Consider the following 17,987-nt stretch of genomic DNA (forward strand, 5'->3'; position numbering starts at 1 on the left):
TCTAGTTAAATGATCTGATAAAAATAAAAATAAAATTAGTGATGTTTTGAGACAAAAAAGTTATTTTCAAAACAATAAAAAGTAGAAATAAAAATAATATAATAGTTTATAAGTTAAAAGTAGTGACAGACCTAAAACCAAAGAAGATCAAATTTTAAATCAATTATTCAATTTGAGAATGAAGATAGCTCACACTTGTCTCCATACGTTCCTACCCTTAATTGGAGAAGCATATAAAGAGAAGTTAAAATTATGAAATTTGCATCGAATCTCTAAACTCATACAAATTAAACAATAATATCATCTAGTCTGTATTCAATGACTCTCTCAGAAATTGAAAGAATAAGTGTCTACATAAAAGGATTGAAAAAGAATTTATCATATGCTCGCATAAGGTGAAAATTTACTGGTTGCTCTGCTTCAACTAGATATATATTTCAACTTCTGCCTCTAAATGTTCCTTCCCTGAATTCAAAACTCACCAAAAACTAAGCATAATATTAATTAATCTGTTACCGAAAGATCCTCTGAGGAATTGAAAAATGAAACAAGAACATGAAGAATTTACTTTATTTAGAATTCCAAAAGTTGAAATTTTTCTAATTTGAAAAGTTTCTTGAGTTACCAGTAAATTTATGAAATTAGAAAAGTTGGATTAGAATTTGAGATACAAGATGTTATGTTAAGTTGATTAAAGTTAAATGAATTACCTGGACAAACCACAATTGAGAGATTCTTGTTGATCATTACATTAATAGAAAAGATGAGATTAATAACTTCAAAATTAATAGAAAAGATGTTGGATTAAGCAAAAATCTGGACAATGGTAGAGGTGTCATCAAGATATTTTACGAACCTTTCATTCAATTAGATGCCTATGGTAAAAGCTGTGGGATGGCAGGATTACCAATAATCAACCCCTTTCATCAGCTACGGTTGATAATCACCAATTTAATGTTTATTCTTGAAACAAGGATTCGTGGTAAGGACCACAACAAATTGAAAAGATTCTTAGAAAAAAAATTAATGAGGTACTCTTTTATTATTTTAATGGCTAATTATTTATATTTTTGTTAAAATTAAAAAGATATATACTTTTGATTATAGAGTTTATCATTATTAATATGACTGAACTTAAATTGAGTTTGTTTAATCTTGAAAATTCATTTAATTCGAATTTAAATTAAGTTTAAACTGAAAAAGCCAATTTATTTTGAAAATTGAGTCAAAGTCAAAATAAAAATAGTTTAATTCAATCCGTTTTACTAATCAAAAGATAATTCAATTCGGTTTAAATATGGTTTATAACTTGATTAAAAAAAAGACAATTATTAAAATAATATTATTTTATTTATTATTAAATAATTAACAGTGAGCTTAAATTTGAACGAGTTAATAACCGTTAAATAATCTTCATTATGTTAACATAATTCTCACAATTTTGTGTTGTGAAGAATGTCACAATTAGAGACCCTTTAATTGTGTCCTGAACATTGAAGATCTTCTACAGCCTATTGCTTCTCGCGTTTCTGTTTTTTTTTTTACTTGCGTTGTCTCTGGAAAAAAAAAAACTCCACAGCAGACAGTGATCGCCACTGCCAGATCTCAAATTCTAGCTATCATTATTTCAGTGTTTTTGTTTGAAATCACGGTATGTTTTTATCAAACACTTTGTCTCCTTTCTATTTTATTTTTATTTCATCATAAATTTCTTTTGATATGATAAACCCTAACTTCTCCAATTGGAATGTACTATTCCCATCAGAAAATCAAATAACATAGAAGTAATAAAACTAGCTCCGTTCTTCTTCATTTCTGATCATTGAATTGACAACATCCTGTAATAGTAACAACTCCATGATTCAATGGATGCTGGAGTAACGCGGTTATGCTTTATTTAGAGTGAGGAAGAAAAGATGAGGGAGAAACAAATTCTTCATTCCGTTAAAAACCGGACCGTTCCACTGCCCTTCTTTAAGTGGAAAATATCTGCAGTCTTCTTGGGCCTTCATTTTATAAACGCTGGTTTGGGGCTTCAGTTTACAAACACTGGTTTGGGCCTTCATCCTATATTACAAATTTAAAATGCAAATAAATTTGTAATATAAGTTAAAAGTTTCCGTATAATACATTAAAAATTGTCCAGTTGGCTATTACATCTATATAATACATTAAAGATTATGGCCCTGCTCATTTAGAAGAGGGGTTGAGAGTTTTTGGATTGCATCTTAAAACCTTTGTGATACCATTCATGCTTACACAGAAGAAAAACTTCCTTGTAAGCATCTTTAGGATAACATATATTTGTCTCTCTTTCTTTTTGTTTTTTGTTTCTTTTGGATAAGTTACTTTGTCTTTAGGATGCCACATGTATGCAAGTCACTTAAAAATTAAGCTTTAGAATGTGGTGAAACAATTTTGGTGAGCATATGATATGTTTCATCTGCCATTTAGGCAATTTTTCTTTTTGTAGCATGTGCTTACATTGTTTTGTTAAAATTCATATTATCAGAGGAAGAATGTTGCTTGAGAAGAGACCTTAAGGTAAAAGCATTTAAGACTTACTGTGTTATACCAAGTCAGGTTAAACCTCATTTTGTTGTCCTATTTTCCTTTTCTCAATTCATACGAGAGACTTGTTGAACTATTAATTGCATAAATTTGAACTTTGTTTGAGAACTCATTGACATTGTACTGCTTTGTTGAGTTATAATGCTCTCAAAACACATCGTGTATGCTTCATCTACTTCAAAGATATTTTTAAATTTTTTTATGGGTTAATCCAGTTTTATCTTATATTAAGAAGCATTAGACAGATAAGAGAAAAGTAAAAGGGTTTTTGCAATCTCATTCTTTAAAATCTGCAAATTTTCTTTCTTCTACTTTTTATTCCTCAATCAAATATTAGTGTACTTCAAATTATTTTCTTTTAATGGGGAGACTGTTAATTAGGGTCTATGCTTACAATTCCTGCAAGATAAGACACCAAATGCAGAATAATCAACAGAAGTATCGCTTGGGACAACAAATACACATGGCAACAAAGGAGTGGAGCAACAAGGACCACCAGTTTTGAAGAGGGTGCGTGGCAATATGTGGGAAGACTTAATTGTAATGAGAATAAAAAGAGGTGGGAAGGCTCCAAAATGAATTCCAAAAAGAAAACTGTTGAGAAGGAGAAAGAGAGAGAGTTCCAACCTCTTGAAAGCTGTAGGGATTATTCTATTTGTTTGAGTTTTTTATGTTTCTTGAATCTATGTTAATTCTAATGTAAGAAACTACAAGATGGATCAATGGAATTTTCATTATAATTTTGAAAAATCTTTTAAATATAAGTATCAGTTTACAAATATTGTTATGATATTTGAGTACAGTTATCATTCAATACAAGTTACAACAACACTTATCATTATAATAAATATTTAATTTAAGGATAAAATATTTAGATATAATTTTAATTTTGTTCTAGAGTAATTATTTTAGAGGGTAAAATTTTTCATTTTTATGAAAAAATTTTAATTTCATCTTGAATGTTGCTTAATGATAATTTTAGGAGATTAAAATTTTAATTTTGTCTTCTTAAAACTTAGGATTTTTGTTTTGATAATTTTAAAAATGATTTTTATTTTTGTTTTAAAATAATAATTTTAGGAGACCGAATTTTAATTTCGAAATTAGATCCTCGTATCTTCAATTTTCCCTTTTTATGGATCACGCCCTCAGAAAGTTCTTATATAATTAATTTATATAAATTTCTAAAATAATTAAAAGAAATCCTCCCAAGCGCAGCTTGCCAACTCAAGATTTCACTTCTATTCTATACATTAACCAAACATATCTCTAACCAATTCTTTTCTTTTCTTTTCATAATTTTCCTTCAATTTCTCGAGAAAATTTCTAATCCTAATCTACTTATCTTTTTTAAACGCCGATGGCCACGGGCCGAACCTCCATCCCTACTGATTCGGACGATGAAATTGGCGCAATTAACAACACCATTACAAGACTTCTCAGCTTTCATTCCATCCGTGACCGTTTACGCTCCAAGAGAAACCCTAACTACAGTCAGACGAAGGGTCAGATAAAGCCGGCTTTCCACCGCTACTGGCTCCACCATTTGTTGCGGAAGATCATACAGTTTTGAAGTTTTTGACTATTTATCTAAAAATGATCACTTTGCTTCTTGTTATTTTGGTAAAATAGTTCTATGCGTCATGTTGTGTAAAATCTGCCAATTTGAATGGAAAAAACTACTTCTATGCATTACGTTTTATACAACATATCAATTTGGAAACCAGTTTTGCACTTTTGTTAATGTGTTATACTCTTTTTTGTTCGTTAATAAGACTTGCTGGCTATTTTGTTTTCGTTGGCTATTTTGAATTGGAAAAATACTTCGATGCATTACGTTTTAATACAAAATATCAATTTGGAAGCAAATCGATGATTCTCTTGGTGAAGTTTAAAAAAAATGTGCACCCGTTGGTATCAACATAAATGCGATTTAGGGTGGTAGGATGAGAAAGGATTCTCTGATGTTATTTTGTAGGTTGAGAATGCACACCTATATTCGAATTTGACATACGCTTGATGCATAGATTACCATCAAAGAACTTTTTTGAGAGTGAATTTTTTTTATTGCTACTTGCTTAGGCGATTTCTTGGTTTGGTGAAAGCTTCATCAAATGATAGTCTTTTTCTATATAGCATCACAGCTCGTGGTGATATACTGTAGGAAATGCTTAAAAAATGATGAGTTTCATGCATGTACTTGACGGGGTTGAACTGCGTCCACCAGTTTCTGATGTTTCATGCAATGGTCTTGCTGCCAGGGTATACTTCTATACTTGCCCTATTATTTCTTTGAGATCCATGTTTGTTAGATTTGAGTAATTTGATAACTAATGGGAATAAATCATGGATGTTATTGTGTCTATGCATATGCTAGTCTAACATGGCTTTTACAGCTTGAAAAGTGCAGGATGTTAATTGAAATTGCTGGAAATTACTTAGATGAAGGGGCAAATCCTTTCCATGTAGTTGAGGCGTGCAATGAAGTTTTGGAAGAGCATGGTAGTGAAATTGGATCCATGATAAGGCATGAGCGTCTTTGCACACTTGCTGCCTTATTGCTTAAGGTTCTTTAAAAACTGTTGTTAAGATAAATGCTTGTAATCTCTTTATGTTGACTGAAATCTGTTTCTAACAAGTCATTAGCTACTTCTTTTAACATGGAAAATAAAAGTAATGATATGTTCTTTAAACATTTGCAGATTGTTATAGTTGGAGATGATTGTGCATTGCCTCCACCTCTAGGCATAGCTGGATGAAGAGGTTTGGCAGGCCCTATTCTTGTTCACAAGGTTCTCTGTTTCTTCCTTTTCCTCCTTACATATATGCAAATAGGGGCCTTTCTTGCATATGCACTTACATGTTCGCGCTTTAGGCCTTTTCTACTATTACTTGTTCCAGTGAAAATTTATCTTTGTATTGGTTGATTTAATTTTTTGTCTTTATCCTTTCATATATATCTGAACTGTTCTTACACTAAATTTAGTTCTGATTATGCATGTGGAGTTGGAAAGTCAGGTTGCTGGAGCTAGCTGCTGCTGGCCTTTTCCTTTCTTAAGTTACTCTGTTACTGCAGAAGCAAAACGTGCATCTGAAATGGTTGGGACAATGGGTGTTGCCTTATCTGTTTTTACACTGCCTGGGCAGGTTTCAACATATTGTCTGGGTTCTGGAAAAATGGAACTTGGTCTTGAGATTGTGAGTTATTTTCAAAACAACATCTTATGCATGAAGTATATAGTGGTGAATATAAAGTTTATTAAAATGTGTCTGGTGTAAATAATATGTTGGAAATAAATTGAATTTCATTCAATATTTCAGAATTTGTCAGGTTTTATCTTGAGTTGATTGCTTCTGATGCTGTGCACATCAAAGTGGTCAAGTATTCTTGTGGATCTTTTACAGGGCCACTGCTTACAGTTAGTTCCTAGACTCGTAAAAATTTGCTTCCTTGTTGACAAAATTAAATTGAACTAAGATAAGTTTCTTTCAGCATTGCGAACCTGGTGCTGCTGTTGTGGACCTTCAACTTGCAGTTGTAGTGTCTCTCATGTGCTTAAGCAGATATTGTCAAGGGTATGCTCAATACCTGGGAGATATCTTATTTTACAGGCTACATTTAGCTTTGTTCATTTAAAGAGAAAAAAAGAAAAGGGTTTTAAAAAAACTTTAAAAATTATTTCACCACTGAACAAAGTTCCTGGGAAGGCTTGAGAAAAAATTACTGGTACTTTTGACATATTTTCTCTGCAACATGTGCTTACTCAGCTAAATTGAATGAAAAAGCTTCTTCCTGATGGGGTTGTAAGAAGTTAAAAGAAACAGAAAAATCTCAAACTGGTCATGCATTTTGAAGAGAAATTACAAACCAATATATTTCTGATTTTAGTTAAATTTTGTAAATGCAGCATAGGTTCCACTCTATGGTACTGTTGATTGTAGCAGGCAAAGCAGTCCCTAACTTGCAATTGGAGCATGGATTGGCTGTCAATAGAGTGTACACAGGATTTGCTATTTTTTGTTGTCTTTTTCGCTTTGTTGAAAAGATGTTTCATATGAATTGTTGGACTTCAAGAATTGATATAATTATTAATTTTCATTTAATATAAAATTTTTTTTCTCAAATTTACCATACAAATAGAAACTGATTTTTTTATCTTCAATTCACAACACAATCAAGGAAAAAATTTGTTCTCAATTTACTACATAATCAAGGATGAAAAATTGTCTTCAATTTACTATGCAATCAATAAAGAAAAAATTTGTCTCACATACACCACACAATCAAGGAATTTATGTTAAAAGAACATAAATTCCAGATTTCTTGTTCCAGTATTAGTTCAGTAAGAGGAGTGCAGCAGCAAGGAAGATCCAAACCAGCACCACATCTTCAGCATGTATTTCATCCCCAAACACATTAAAATCTCCAGCAAACATCCTGATACCACTAATCCAGCAGCAGTGAACAGCAGCTTCAAGGCAAAACTCCAGGTCTGTATCACCCTGCAACTGCATTTTTTGACATGGTGACATGATGAAGCCCCAAGTTTGTGAAGCAATGATCTAGTGGTTTGTGGCCTTAACAGTTTTTAGATTTTCTCCAAGTCACTAGCTGTTTGATGTTAGTGAACTTAATTTTTCCAATTCTGCCCCTAGGTCATCATCTGCAAAAGAAGGAAATAAAATATAAAAATGACAAAGCTAAAAGAAAAAGTAAAAAAGTTGATACAACAGATAGAGTTACAATTTACAATTAAAATAGTGGGTGAATCAAGTATTTTAATCTTATCCGGTTTACTCAGAAAAATTCTTTTCATATATCTTGTTGAAGCTACTTTGACTTTCCTTTTATTTCTTTCTCCAAACGATTAATTAACAAAGGATAAATATTAATATTTGAGTTGAACTTAGACAAACAACCATAAAAAACACAACTTTAAGAACCTTTGTATTAAGAAATTATCTAGTAAAGACTAGGGATTATCATATCCAAACAAACCTTCTCTGACACCATGTACAAGTGGATAACACTTTGTGATCTCCACAAGTTCAAGAGATAATATTTTAAAGTGTTTTTTTTTTTTTTTTTGGTTTCTTTGATCCTGTTGAAAAGATATAAGCTTTGTCATTATCACAAAAATCTTAAAATTTACAAGAATTTTTATCCATTTGGAAATGTCTTACCACGATTGGAACTGATGTCATGCTGTTTCAGTAGATTTCCTTTATCTACATTGTTGCTTTACCAGCATCACATTCCTCTTATCATCACATTAAGTTTACGATGTCATAGGGACACGATGAGCCCCAAGTTTGTGAAACAATGATCTAGTGGTTTATTCTTCAAAATTCTTTATATTTTCTCCCTTTTTTGCAGTTGTGTTGTTGTTTGAGTTCTTAACTTTCAAACATTGTAATCATATCACCTACAAAACCAAGAAAAATAAAACATGAAATTGACACAACTGTAAAAATACATGAGACAAATGATACAAGAGTGCAATTGTGACTTACAAATATTTGAAGCGATGTAATGTGTTTTAATCTCATCAATTTGTTTCAGGAGATTTCTTGCCTTGTCTTCCCTTTTCTTTATTTCAACAAGTTGTCAAGTAACAAGAGACAAATATCAATATTTGTGTTGTAAATAGGCTAATCAATAGAAAATAACATGACTTTGAGAGCAATCTTATTAGTAACTTACTTAAGGGATATGAGATTGTTTAGTTAAGCTAGTAAGGACCGGAACTTATCAAATCTTGTAAATTATATAAGCAGAACACCTCTTGATCTCCAAAGTATGTGAGACGTGATTCTAGAGATTTTTACTTAAGTAGTTTCTGCAGAAAATACATAAACTTGTCATTATTTCAAAGATCTAGTCAAGTTGGAAATGTCTTACCACTATAGAAACTGATTACTCACAAGTTATTACAGAAATGTCATAAGCTGAATATCTTATTTGAGCCTTTCATTCACAGTGACATGTAACTCTTTTGTAGTTGTGTGGAATTCATCTCGAAATTCTTTCAAGATTCACTTTGAATATTAAAACATTCAAATAAAGGAGACATGTTTTTCTAGAATGAAAGCGCAATAAAGTAGACATTGTTGAATATGCTTACATGAAGTCAGAGAAGGAAAATTTTAAGCCTTTCCAATGATTCTTGCAACACTGAATCCACGCATATAGGGGTCCTACATTGTGTTGTCCATATTGTGTAAGTAAACCTAAATTGCACAAGATAAGCTTCAAATCAATTAGATGGAAAATATTTCAACTTCTGCCTCTAAATGTTCCTCCCCTGAATTCAAAACTCACAAAAAAGACAAATCATAAGATTATCTAATCAGTTGTTGAAAGGTCCTCTCAGGAATTGAAAAATGAAACAAGAAATGAAGAATTTACTTTATTTAGAATCTCAAATATTGGAATTTTCCTAAGCTGAAAAAGTTTCTTCGGTTACCAAAAAATTTATGAAAATAGAAAGACAACTCGGCACCAAGCAGTCAACTTCAAACACAAAACAGCAATAGAGACCATCCAAACTGAAAGGCAAAAAATAATATCGCAAAGCGAGAAAAAGAAACTGCAAACTGATTGTAGCTGGACCAGAATTGTAGAGGAAATTAACCAACATCATCTTGCTTAGTCACGGCACCAGCAAAGAGCAAACCAACAAGAACTACAAGTTCAGCAGCAGAAAATTCCTCCAGAAGTGAAAAGGCAGCCATAAATTCTGACACATTCGTGAAGGAACAGTAGGGAAAGTAATCATCTTGCTCCAAGAAAGCCATAAACCTGGATGTAGCAGCAAAGTCTTCTAACCTGTGGAGAGGAGGAACCAACATCCACACGAAACAAGGCTTCAAACCTCCAAGAAGAAAGCAATTCCTCCATTTCTGTAGCCGTGTTGCTGTTTATGTACTTAACTTTCAACTCTGCTACCAGATTACCTGCCAAACCAAGAAAAATGAATCATGAAATTGACAGAGTTGTAGAAATACATGAAACAAATGATACAAGAGTACAATTTCAACAAGTTGTCCTGAAGATAAATATTACAAATTTCTGAAGCGATGTAATGTTCTTTAACCTCATCCATTTGCTTCAAGAGATTTCTTGTCCTGTCTTTCCTTTTCTTTATTTCAACAAGTTGTCGAGTAACAAGGGACAAGTATCAATATCACATGCCTTTGAGAGAAATCTTATTATGAACTTACTTACGGGATGTCAGACCACCGTTTAGTTGATCTAAGAAGGGCTGGTACTTATCAGATCTAGCAATTCTTTTATGGTAAATTATATATGCAAAAAACCTCCTGATCTCCAAAGTTTGTAGTATGTGATACTAGAAATTTTTACTCACAGTTTCTGCAGAAAAGACATGAATCTTTCATTATTTCAAATATCTCAAAAATGTATAAGAATATGTTATCAAGTTTGGAAATGTCTTACCACAATAGAAATTGATTGATCACAAGCTACTGCAAAAATGTCACAAGCTGAACTTCTTATTCGAGTCTTTTATCAAAGGTGACACGAAACTCTCTTAAAGTTATGTTGATTTCATCTTGAAATTCTTTCAATATTCGCCTTGAATATTAAAACATTCAAATTAAGGTGACATGCTCTCCTGAAATTAAAGTGTAATGATGGTGGGAACATGTAAGAATAAGACTACATTAAAGGATTGAGAAAGAATACCTTATGAGCTTTGTTATATGAGCATTGACTGGTTGTACTGCTTTAGCAGGATATAGAGAGGTCTATTACTTCGTTTTGCTCAACATCTGGTGGACTCCATGTCCAAATGCAAGAGTAGGGTACATAATATGCAATTAGATGTGTGAAGTAGAAATAACTTTTGATCTTGTTGAAAGTTTAAATATGCTTACATGAAGTTGGAGGAGGAAAACTTTAAGCCCTACAACGATCTCTGCAATGTTAATTTAAGCTTGGGGATCCTGCATAGTGTTGTTTGCAAAGAGAAAGTAAATAATGATTCCTTAAATGAGCTATAAAGTGTAAACCATAGATTAATAATTATGCATTTCACAATATGTCTTTGCCATAAACAAAAACAATGACATAACAATAAAAATACCATACCCACAAGCAGGAAAAATGCTACTTGATTAACTGTTGCAACAGCTAGAAGATACAATCTCAGTATTGGAATTTCAGCAAGCAGACATGCAGTAAGTTTAGTTCCGGAAAACTTAGACATGCCAGGATTAGGTTCTAACAGTTGCTTGTCTAAGTTGGAGACAGTGGCACCTGAAGAAAAATGAATCAGAAGGGAAATAGTAGACCCAGATTTGGAAAAGAAAGTAGCAAGGATCTTTAGCTTATGTACCTGAAGAAAAATTGCAGAGATTGCTTACTTTTGATTACCTTGGAACCACAAAAGTTGAGACAATCTATGAGATGACAAAGTAGAGAAGTTTTGAAACAGAGGAACCACTTTCAATTTATAAGATCAAAATGCCATCCTCTACTTCTGAAACTAGAGAAATATTTTTTACTTGCTTCTTGCTGGAAAAAAATGATGAAATGAAATACTGAATTAAATTATACGTATTAAAATTTAAATTCAACCAGAAATGAGATTGACATGAAACATATAAGTACCTTAGTAAACTTCAATATGAGAATATTGTTGATAGCATAGAATTTTGTTATAGTCAAATATCTGACAAAAGAAAAAAAAAAGTTAGCAAAGTTTAAACTTGAGGCATAGGAATTATTTTCTAAACAACAAAAAGTATAAATAAAAATTGTAGAATGGTTTAGATGTTAGAAGTTTTGACAAACCTAAAACCAAACGAGATCAATTTATAAATCTATTATTTAATTTAAGAATGAAAATAGCTCAATACTGGCCTCTACACATTTTTGCCTTGAATTATTGCCTTGAATTGTATAAGCATAGAAATAAAAGCCAAAATTATCAAATTTGCATCAAATCTCTTAACTCGGACAAATTAAGCAATAATATCATCTAATCTTGTATTCAATGACCCTCACAGAAATTGAAAGAATAAGTGTCTGCATAAGAGGAAACAGAAATTCAGAAAGAATTTATCACATACTTGCATAAGATGAAAATTTACTGGTTGCTCTGCCTCAGCAAGATATATAGAAGTCCATTAATTGGTTTTGCTCTCATCATTTGGCGGACTTCATATATAAATCCAAGAGTAAGGTAGAAAATGTGTAATTTTACAATGTTAGATATATAAACACAATGTTTAATATGCTTACATGAAGTTAGAGAATGAAAATTTTAAGCCTTTCCGATGATTTCTACAACATTGAATCTAAGCATAGCAGTCCTGCATTGTGTAGTTTACATTGAGTAAGTAAACAATGATTCCTTAAATAAGCTATAAAAATCTGTTGTTGAAAGATCCTCTCAGGAAACAAGAACATGAAGCATTTACTTTATTTAGAATTCCAAAAACTGGAATTTTCATAAGCTGAAAGTTTCTTGAGTTACCAATAAATTTTTGAAATTAGAAATGTTGGATTAGAATTAGAGATACAAGGTATTATGTTAAGTTGATTAAAGTTAAATGAATTACCTGGACAAACTATAATTGAGAGATTCTTGTTGACCATCACCTGTCAAAGTTCAAATGAGATTAATAACTTCAAAATTAATAGAAAAGATATTGGATTAAGTAAAAATCTGAACAATAGTAGAGGTGTCATCAAGATATTTTACAAACCTTTGATGGAATTAGATGTATCTGTGCCATTAGGAAAATTAGATGCGCCTTTGAAGGAAGCTCCAATAATCAACTTGGGACTCCTTTGAATTGTAGATGAATTTGCCATCTATTACAACTTTAGGAATTTGAGCAATCTTTGAGGAATATTTTCCCCTAACATTTTTCCATCGTTTTATAAGCAGTGGACAATTTGTAATCCATACAGACTGAAGTGAGGATGGCAGGGTTTGCAGGGATTTGAGTTTTGGGCATTTCTCAACTGATAAATCTTTGAAGTTGCCAAGATCGGGAATGGATCTGAGGTTTGGGCAATCCATAATCCTCAATTGTTCATGTGAGGTGTGGCTGCTCAGACTTGGAATTAATTTGATCCTTGGGCAATTGGAAATTATGAAATCTGTAAGAGAGGTGAGGTTGCTCAGATCTTGGATTGATTCAAGCTGTGGGAGATTAGTGATGTTCAACGTTTCAAGAGAGGTGAGGCCGCTGAGACTTGGAATTGATTCAAGCTGTGGGAGAGCAAAGATTTGCAAACTTTCAAGAGAGATGAGGCCGCTGAGACTTGGAATTGATTTGATCCTTGGGCATTGGGAAATTTGTAAATATTCAAGGGAGGTGAGGTTGCTCAGATCTTGGATTGATTCAAGCTGTGGCAGATCAGCGATCGTCAACTCTTGAAGAGAGGGGAGGCCGCCGAGACTCGGAATTGATTCAAGCTGTGGGAGATCATAGATCTTCAACCGTTCAAGAGAGGTGAGGCCGCTGAAACTTGGAAATGATTCAAGCTGTGGGAGATCATGGATCAGCAACTCTTCAAGAGAGGTGAGGCCGCCGAGACTTGGAATTGATTTGAGCTTTTGGCATTCCTCAATGTACAACTCTGTAAGAGAGGTGAGGCCGCTGAGATCTGGAATTAGTTCAAGCTGTGGGAGGCTTTTGATGTACAACCCTTCTAGAGAGGTGAGGTTGGTCAGGTCTGAGATGGATTTAAGTTGTGGGAGGGATGAGATTCGTAACTCTTTTAGAGAGTTGAGGTTGTTCAGGTCTGAGATGGATTCAAGCAGTGGGAGTGAAATGATATCCAACCTTTCAAGAGCGGTGAGGTTGGTCAGGTCTGAGATGGATTTAAGCTGTTGGAGGCTTGCAATTTGCAACTTTTTTGGAGAGGTGAGCATTCTCATTCCCATTCCCATTCCCTTGTCATCTTCACATTCATTAATTAAGAGTTGTCTAAGGCTGGTGGGAACACCTTCTCTCACCGACAATTTTGGACATTCTCTTATTTCAATAGACTCAAGGCAAGGAAGATGGTGTAGACCTGAAGGTAAGGATTCAAGATTTTTACAACCATCTACAATAATATATTGAAGACACGTGCTATTATCAAAGGACTCAGCAATTGACTTTAGCTCTGGACATAACGAGATATTGATGGATGTAAGTGCCTTAGGGAGGTACTCATTTCTACTAGATGATAATGTTTCTAGTGCGTCGCAACCAAAAACATCTAGTTGGTTGAGTCTCTCAGGCAACGGACCATCTAATGTTAAGCACTTGAGAGATTGACACCAAATAACATGTATGGACTCAATAAGAGAATAAACACTTAAATCCTTCAAAAATTTCAGCTCTCTACATCCTAAAATCGTAAGCCTTTTTAGAGATAACGGTAAGACATCGCTATCAATGAATGTTAGACTCTGACAAGAATTAATATGAAATTCTTCCAGAGATGATGGTAGCATGCCCCTTCCAATAGATCTTAGATTCTGACACTCATTAATCTCAAGAAAATTTATATTGGAAAGAAAATTGGTGTTTTCCAAACTTTGCCATGATTTCATAATCTCTTCATTATGAGCAATCCTCAAATGAGATACTCTTTGAGAACCTTTCTTTAATTTATCTTCAACTGTCGAAATATTTGCAAGATATTTAGAATCCAAATTCTCAAAATCAATTGAACCATCATTACATACCATTCCTTCACAATTATTAATTTCTAATTTGCAACCTATCGGATAATTTGATAATGAGACCACCAACTTTGGAAAATTCTTAATAACAAATCTTTCTAATGAAGAAAAATAATTAGGAACTTCTCCAATAAGTTGGGGACATTTTTCAATAGTAAACACACGCAAATTAGAGAGCCATGACAAATCTCCTAACCAAGATGGAAAAGTTTCACCACCATAGCCTCTGATTGTGAGTTCTCTTAAATTGATAGGAGGCTTTAGCTTGTCAAGTAGATTCATTTCTATATCTGTTGTCTGTGAGTTTACTTGATCTCTCCATTCTAGTATCAACACTTTTAGTTTGCTCTTATTGCTTAGTATTTGCTCTTGTATGTGATTTAGATCTGTCACATTCTGTAATTCTGAAATGTGAAGCTCTCCTTGAAGAAAACTTAAACTCCTCAAATCTTCCAAATAAGAACGTGTATCCTCTCCCACAATAAATTAGACAACACTTGAAGATTTTTCAACTTTTTCATTTCATATGGCATCTCTCTCAATGAATTTCGACCACTTATATCAAGATGACATAGATTGGTCAAATATCTCATGTTGGAAGGTAACTCCGTGAGATCAAAACAATCTTTCAATAACAAAGTTTGTAAATTAAATAATTGGCACGTTGACTCAGACAAACTTCTTATTTCAGTATTAGAGAAATTAAGATACCTTAGATGTATCATATCTCCAATTGAGTCAGGTAAATGAAAGATTTGATACCCTTCAAAAGATAGTGCTCTCAACATTTCAAGCTTTGGCAATAAATCAAAAATAACAGTAGCACTTATATAACACCCTAACTTAGGCCTCACAGGCAAAAATGTTCTTAGACTTTTTGCTTTTTCCAAGACTTTAAATTTATTTTTTCCATTATAATAATCAGGTTTATAAGTAAAATAATGAACCTTTTCCGGTAGCTCAATAATATTTTCTTCAGATCTAAAACTGATTCCTTCAAAAGCCCATTGAGCAAGTTCATGAACACAATCATGCATAACATATTTAGAGCTATCACTACTCAACTGTTGGAAAAGCGACCTTGAACATAATTTGTGAAAACACTCACTTGCCTCATCCAGTTGCTTATTTGATGGTTGAACAATACCTTCCGCAATCCATAAAAGTGCAAGTTCCTTCTCCTCAAATTCGTAATCCTGAGGAAAAATTGCACAATAGCCAAAACATCTTTTTAGATTCGAAGGAAGATAATGATAGCTTAGCTTTAATGTCGAGAGAATGTGATCACTTTCATCAGATATACTCCATATTTTGCTTTCCAATATATTTTCCCATGAATCGCTCTGCTTAAAACGTAGAAGACCACCGAGGGTCTTTGCTGCCAGTGGTAGGCCGCCACACCTTTCAACAACTCTCTTGTAAATTGAATCCGAAATTTGATTAGGAACAGCAGCTGCACCAGTCCCAAATGCATGCTCCTCAAACAAAGACCAACAAGCTTCGTCGGATAAAGGCCTTAATTTATAATGAGGGCATCTTATTTCTTGTGCAACATCTGTATCGCGTGTTGTCACAATCATCGTGCTTCCAGGTGCACCAGCTGTGAAAGGAGACATGAGCTGTTCCCATTTCTTGTACTCCACCTTCCAAATATCGTCTAATACTATCAAGAATTGCTTTCCACTTACTGCCTCTTTCAACTTAACTTGCACTTCATTCAAATTATAATTATTTGGATCAAAGGATGAGACTTGCTGAAGAAGTTCCTTTGAGATTTTGAGAACGTCAAAGGTGGTTGTGGTTGAAACACACACCCACGCTTTTTTCTCAAACTTGAAATCTTCCAACTCCTTGTGGTTGTACACAACCCGAGCAATTGTCGTTTTGCCGATCCCTCCCATGCCGACAACTGCTATCACTTGAAAGTTGGTACCGCTTTTCACCATTTTCAATAGTTCGGCTTCATCTTCATTTCTGCCATAAACAACTTGTTCAGGTGGGACGCTTGAAGTTTCCTCTGGTTTTTGCGGTGCAGAGACGTTAGTTGGTGGCAGTCCAGAAAGCTCCAGCAACTTAAGTTCTTCTGATCTTTTCCCACAGAGTTGTTCCAACCGGCTATTGATTCTTTTGATCTTGCACCCCATCTGGACAGCTAACAAAGGACTAGAGAAAGAAGCAGGGAGACAGCTAAATCCTCTGCTGGAGCTAGCCTGGTGTTCTGCCTTGCGTTTGTGTCGCAAAGCTTCGTAGGCAAACTCATCCAGTAAGTCCTCCGCATCATGAGCCCAATGTTGAAGATTGTCAAGCCACTGTTTGACTCGTTTACCCATCAGCTGCCTGTCTTCTGCTTTGCGAAGAAGGTCTTCAACCATCTGCAACTTGTTCTCCAGCTCTTTGATCTCTGAATCTACCCCTCCGACAAGTTGCCGGGCAAAGTCCCGCACTTCATTGGACCTCAATATCTTAAACAACCCCTTAACGAGTTCGGAGAGGACAGGCTCAAGAACGACTTCCATGGTTCGATTGTTGGAAATAAGGAAAGATTTAAGATTGTAACAAGAAGAGAAGAATGTGAGAAAGAAAGAGAAACTGGTTAGTTATTGTGTTTTAAGTGCTCAAAATAAAAGAATATTTGAGTCACAAGTCATTCTTAGATGAATACATTACTTATTCTTGAGATAAAGAAAGGAAAGGAATCCTTCATGATCATCAACTTTGGGTTGTTTGATTGTGATGCCAAATCTACTTTTACTTGCCTCCTCCTGTCATCTACAGCCCATGCCTTTTAAAAAGAAAAATGAATAGAGAATCATTCTTTGTGTCTTTCTTCAGCCATTTCGGTTTCTTCATCCTTGATCATTCTTCATAATTCACTCTGTATATATTATAAATGGAAAAGACAGTCTTCTTATATACCACTCCTCTGCTTTTAAATTGTACAAAGCAAAGGAGATTCTCTGCTCGCTCTCTGTTTATAAGATTTCACTGAGAATTTTCCCTTTCTCAATTAGGCCATTTCTGGCTGCGCTATATAAACTTGTTTCAAATTTTAACAAAAGGGTTAACTTATTAGAGGTTAATGAATGTTTGCAGTTAAGGCTTGTCACTACCCAAAGCTTCAGCATCATTGAAATGGTGGTGGCTCAATAACAAACAGGCAGTGCTTTAACATGTTTATTATCAAACCTTTTTCTGCCTAATTAGCCTGAGGTTTTATTGGTTAAAAGAAGTATATAAGATTAGTGAAAGAAAGCCATAAGACAATCACACACACAAGAACACCTAATTTACGCGGTTCGGAAAATTTGTGCCTACATCCACGGGAGATGAGTCAAATGACAAAAACAGAAATAATAATACAAAGTCTAATACACTCGCATTAAACCCCAACCCAAACGCAAAGCTGTTGTACACACTTTATGTACACACAAGTTCCAAAATATGAAATTTTCTTCTGCAGTCTTTTTTTAAATTATTTAACAAGTCCTCATAATTTTGAAACACCATTCATTAGTCAAACAACATTATAAACAGGGTAGCCTGCAATTTTTCCCCACCACTGCAAATATTCCTCGTCATCACAATTAGTTCACGGTACCATGGCATCATGAAGAAGCCCCAACTTTAAGAAGAAGCAATGATCTAGTGGTTTGTGGCATTGATCGTCTTTATATTTTCTTCAAATCTCTACGACGTCGGTTT

At 33.8% G+C, this 17,987-nt stretch overlaps 4 protein-coding genes across 23 annotated transcripts in view; 1 reads left to right on the forward strand and 3 right to left on the reverse strand.

The window, feature by feature from the left end:
• Positions 1-326: 326 nt before the first annotated feature.
• On the reverse strand, positions 327-14,581 carry LOC123220624 (putative disease resistance protein At3g14460). 2 transcript variants are annotated; one of them, XM_044643144.1, is made up of 4 exons: positions 12,307-14,581; positions 12,160-12,199; positions 11,840-11,910; positions 327-350 (listed from the first exon to the last, which is right to left on the reverse strand). In XM_044643144.1, exon 1 carries the CDS (start codon positions 14,565-14,567, stop codon positions 12,345-12,347), a length of 2,223 nt encoding a protein of 740 aa, XP_044499079.1. In that variant the 5' UTR covers positions 14,568-14,581; the 3' UTR covers positions 327-350; positions 11,840-11,910; positions 12,160-12,199; positions 12,307-12,344. The 2 variants fall into 2 exon arrangements, with proteins under 2 accessions (XP_044499079.1, XP_044499078.1); XM_044643143.1 differs by lacking the exon at positions 327-350 and adding an exon at positions 11,207-11,755.
• LOC123220658 (protein ALTERED SEED GERMINATION 2-like) lies at positions 3,786-6,691 on the forward strand. Of its 5 annotated transcripts, none has more exons than XR_006503090.1 (7): positions 3,786-4,833; positions 4,968-5,138; positions 5,274-5,363; positions 5,578-5,769; positions 5,893-5,990; positions 6,065-6,147; positions 6,480-6,691. XR_006503090.1 is itself a non-coding variant. In XM_044643223.1 (4 exons), the coding sequence occupies exons 1-3, from the start codon at positions 4,750-4,752 to the stop codon at positions 5,328-5,330; spliced, it is 312 nt and encodes a 103-aa protein (XP_044499158.1). In that variant the 5' UTR covers positions 3,786-4,749; the 3' UTR covers positions 5,331-5,769; positions 5,893-6,441. The 5 variants fall into 5 exon arrangements, 1 of the variants encoding a protein (XP_044499158.1); XR_006503092.1 differs by having other exon boundaries at positions 5,586-5,769; XR_006503091.1 differs by having other exon boundaries at positions 5,590-5,769.
• The window catches only part of LOC123220617 (putative disease resistance RPP13-like protein 1), an 84,612-nt gene continuing 73,321 nt past the window's right edge, over positions 6,697-17,987 (reverse strand). For 2 of the 15 annotated variants that reach the window (XM_044643100.1, XM_044643089.1), the window contains 10 exons: positions 10,932-11,110; positions 10,685-10,852; positions 10,471-10,539; positions 10,280-10,365; positions 10,031-10,208; positions 8,697-9,946; positions 8,276-8,411; positions 8,086-8,161; positions 7,756-7,997; positions 6,697-7,235 (listed from right to left, as the gene is read on the reverse strand). The gene's annotated coding sequence lies outside the window, so the exon portion shown is untranslated. Of the gene's footprint in view, positions 7,236-7,570; positions 7,674-7,755; positions 7,998-8,085; positions 8,162-8,275; positions 8,412-8,496; positions 8,611-8,696; positions 9,947-10,030; positions 10,209-10,279; positions 10,374-10,470; positions 10,540-10,684; positions 10,853-10,931; positions 11,111-17,987 lie in introns of all 15 variants that reach the window. The other 13 variants (XM_044643101.1, XM_044643099.1, XM_044643098.1 and 10 more) reach the window with 13 other exon arrangements.
• Positions 15,007-16,801, reverse strand: LOC123220809 (putative disease resistance RPP13-like protein 1). The gene is made up of 2 exons (XM_044643390.1): positions 15,233-16,801; positions 15,007-15,048 (listed from the first exon to the last, which is right to left on the reverse strand). The coding sequence occupies exons 1-2, from the start codon at positions 16,799-16,801 to the stop codon at positions 15,007-15,009; spliced, it is 1,611 nt and encodes a 536-aa protein (XP_044499325.1).

Source organism: Mangifera indica, chromosome 7 (genome assembly GCF_011075055.1).
Source record: "Mangifera indica cultivar Alphonso chromosome 7, CATAS_Mindica_2.1, whole genome shotgun sequence".
Lineage (NCBI taxonomy): Eukaryota > Viridiplantae > Streptophyta > Magnoliopsida > Sapindales > Anacardiaceae > Mangifera > Mangifera indica.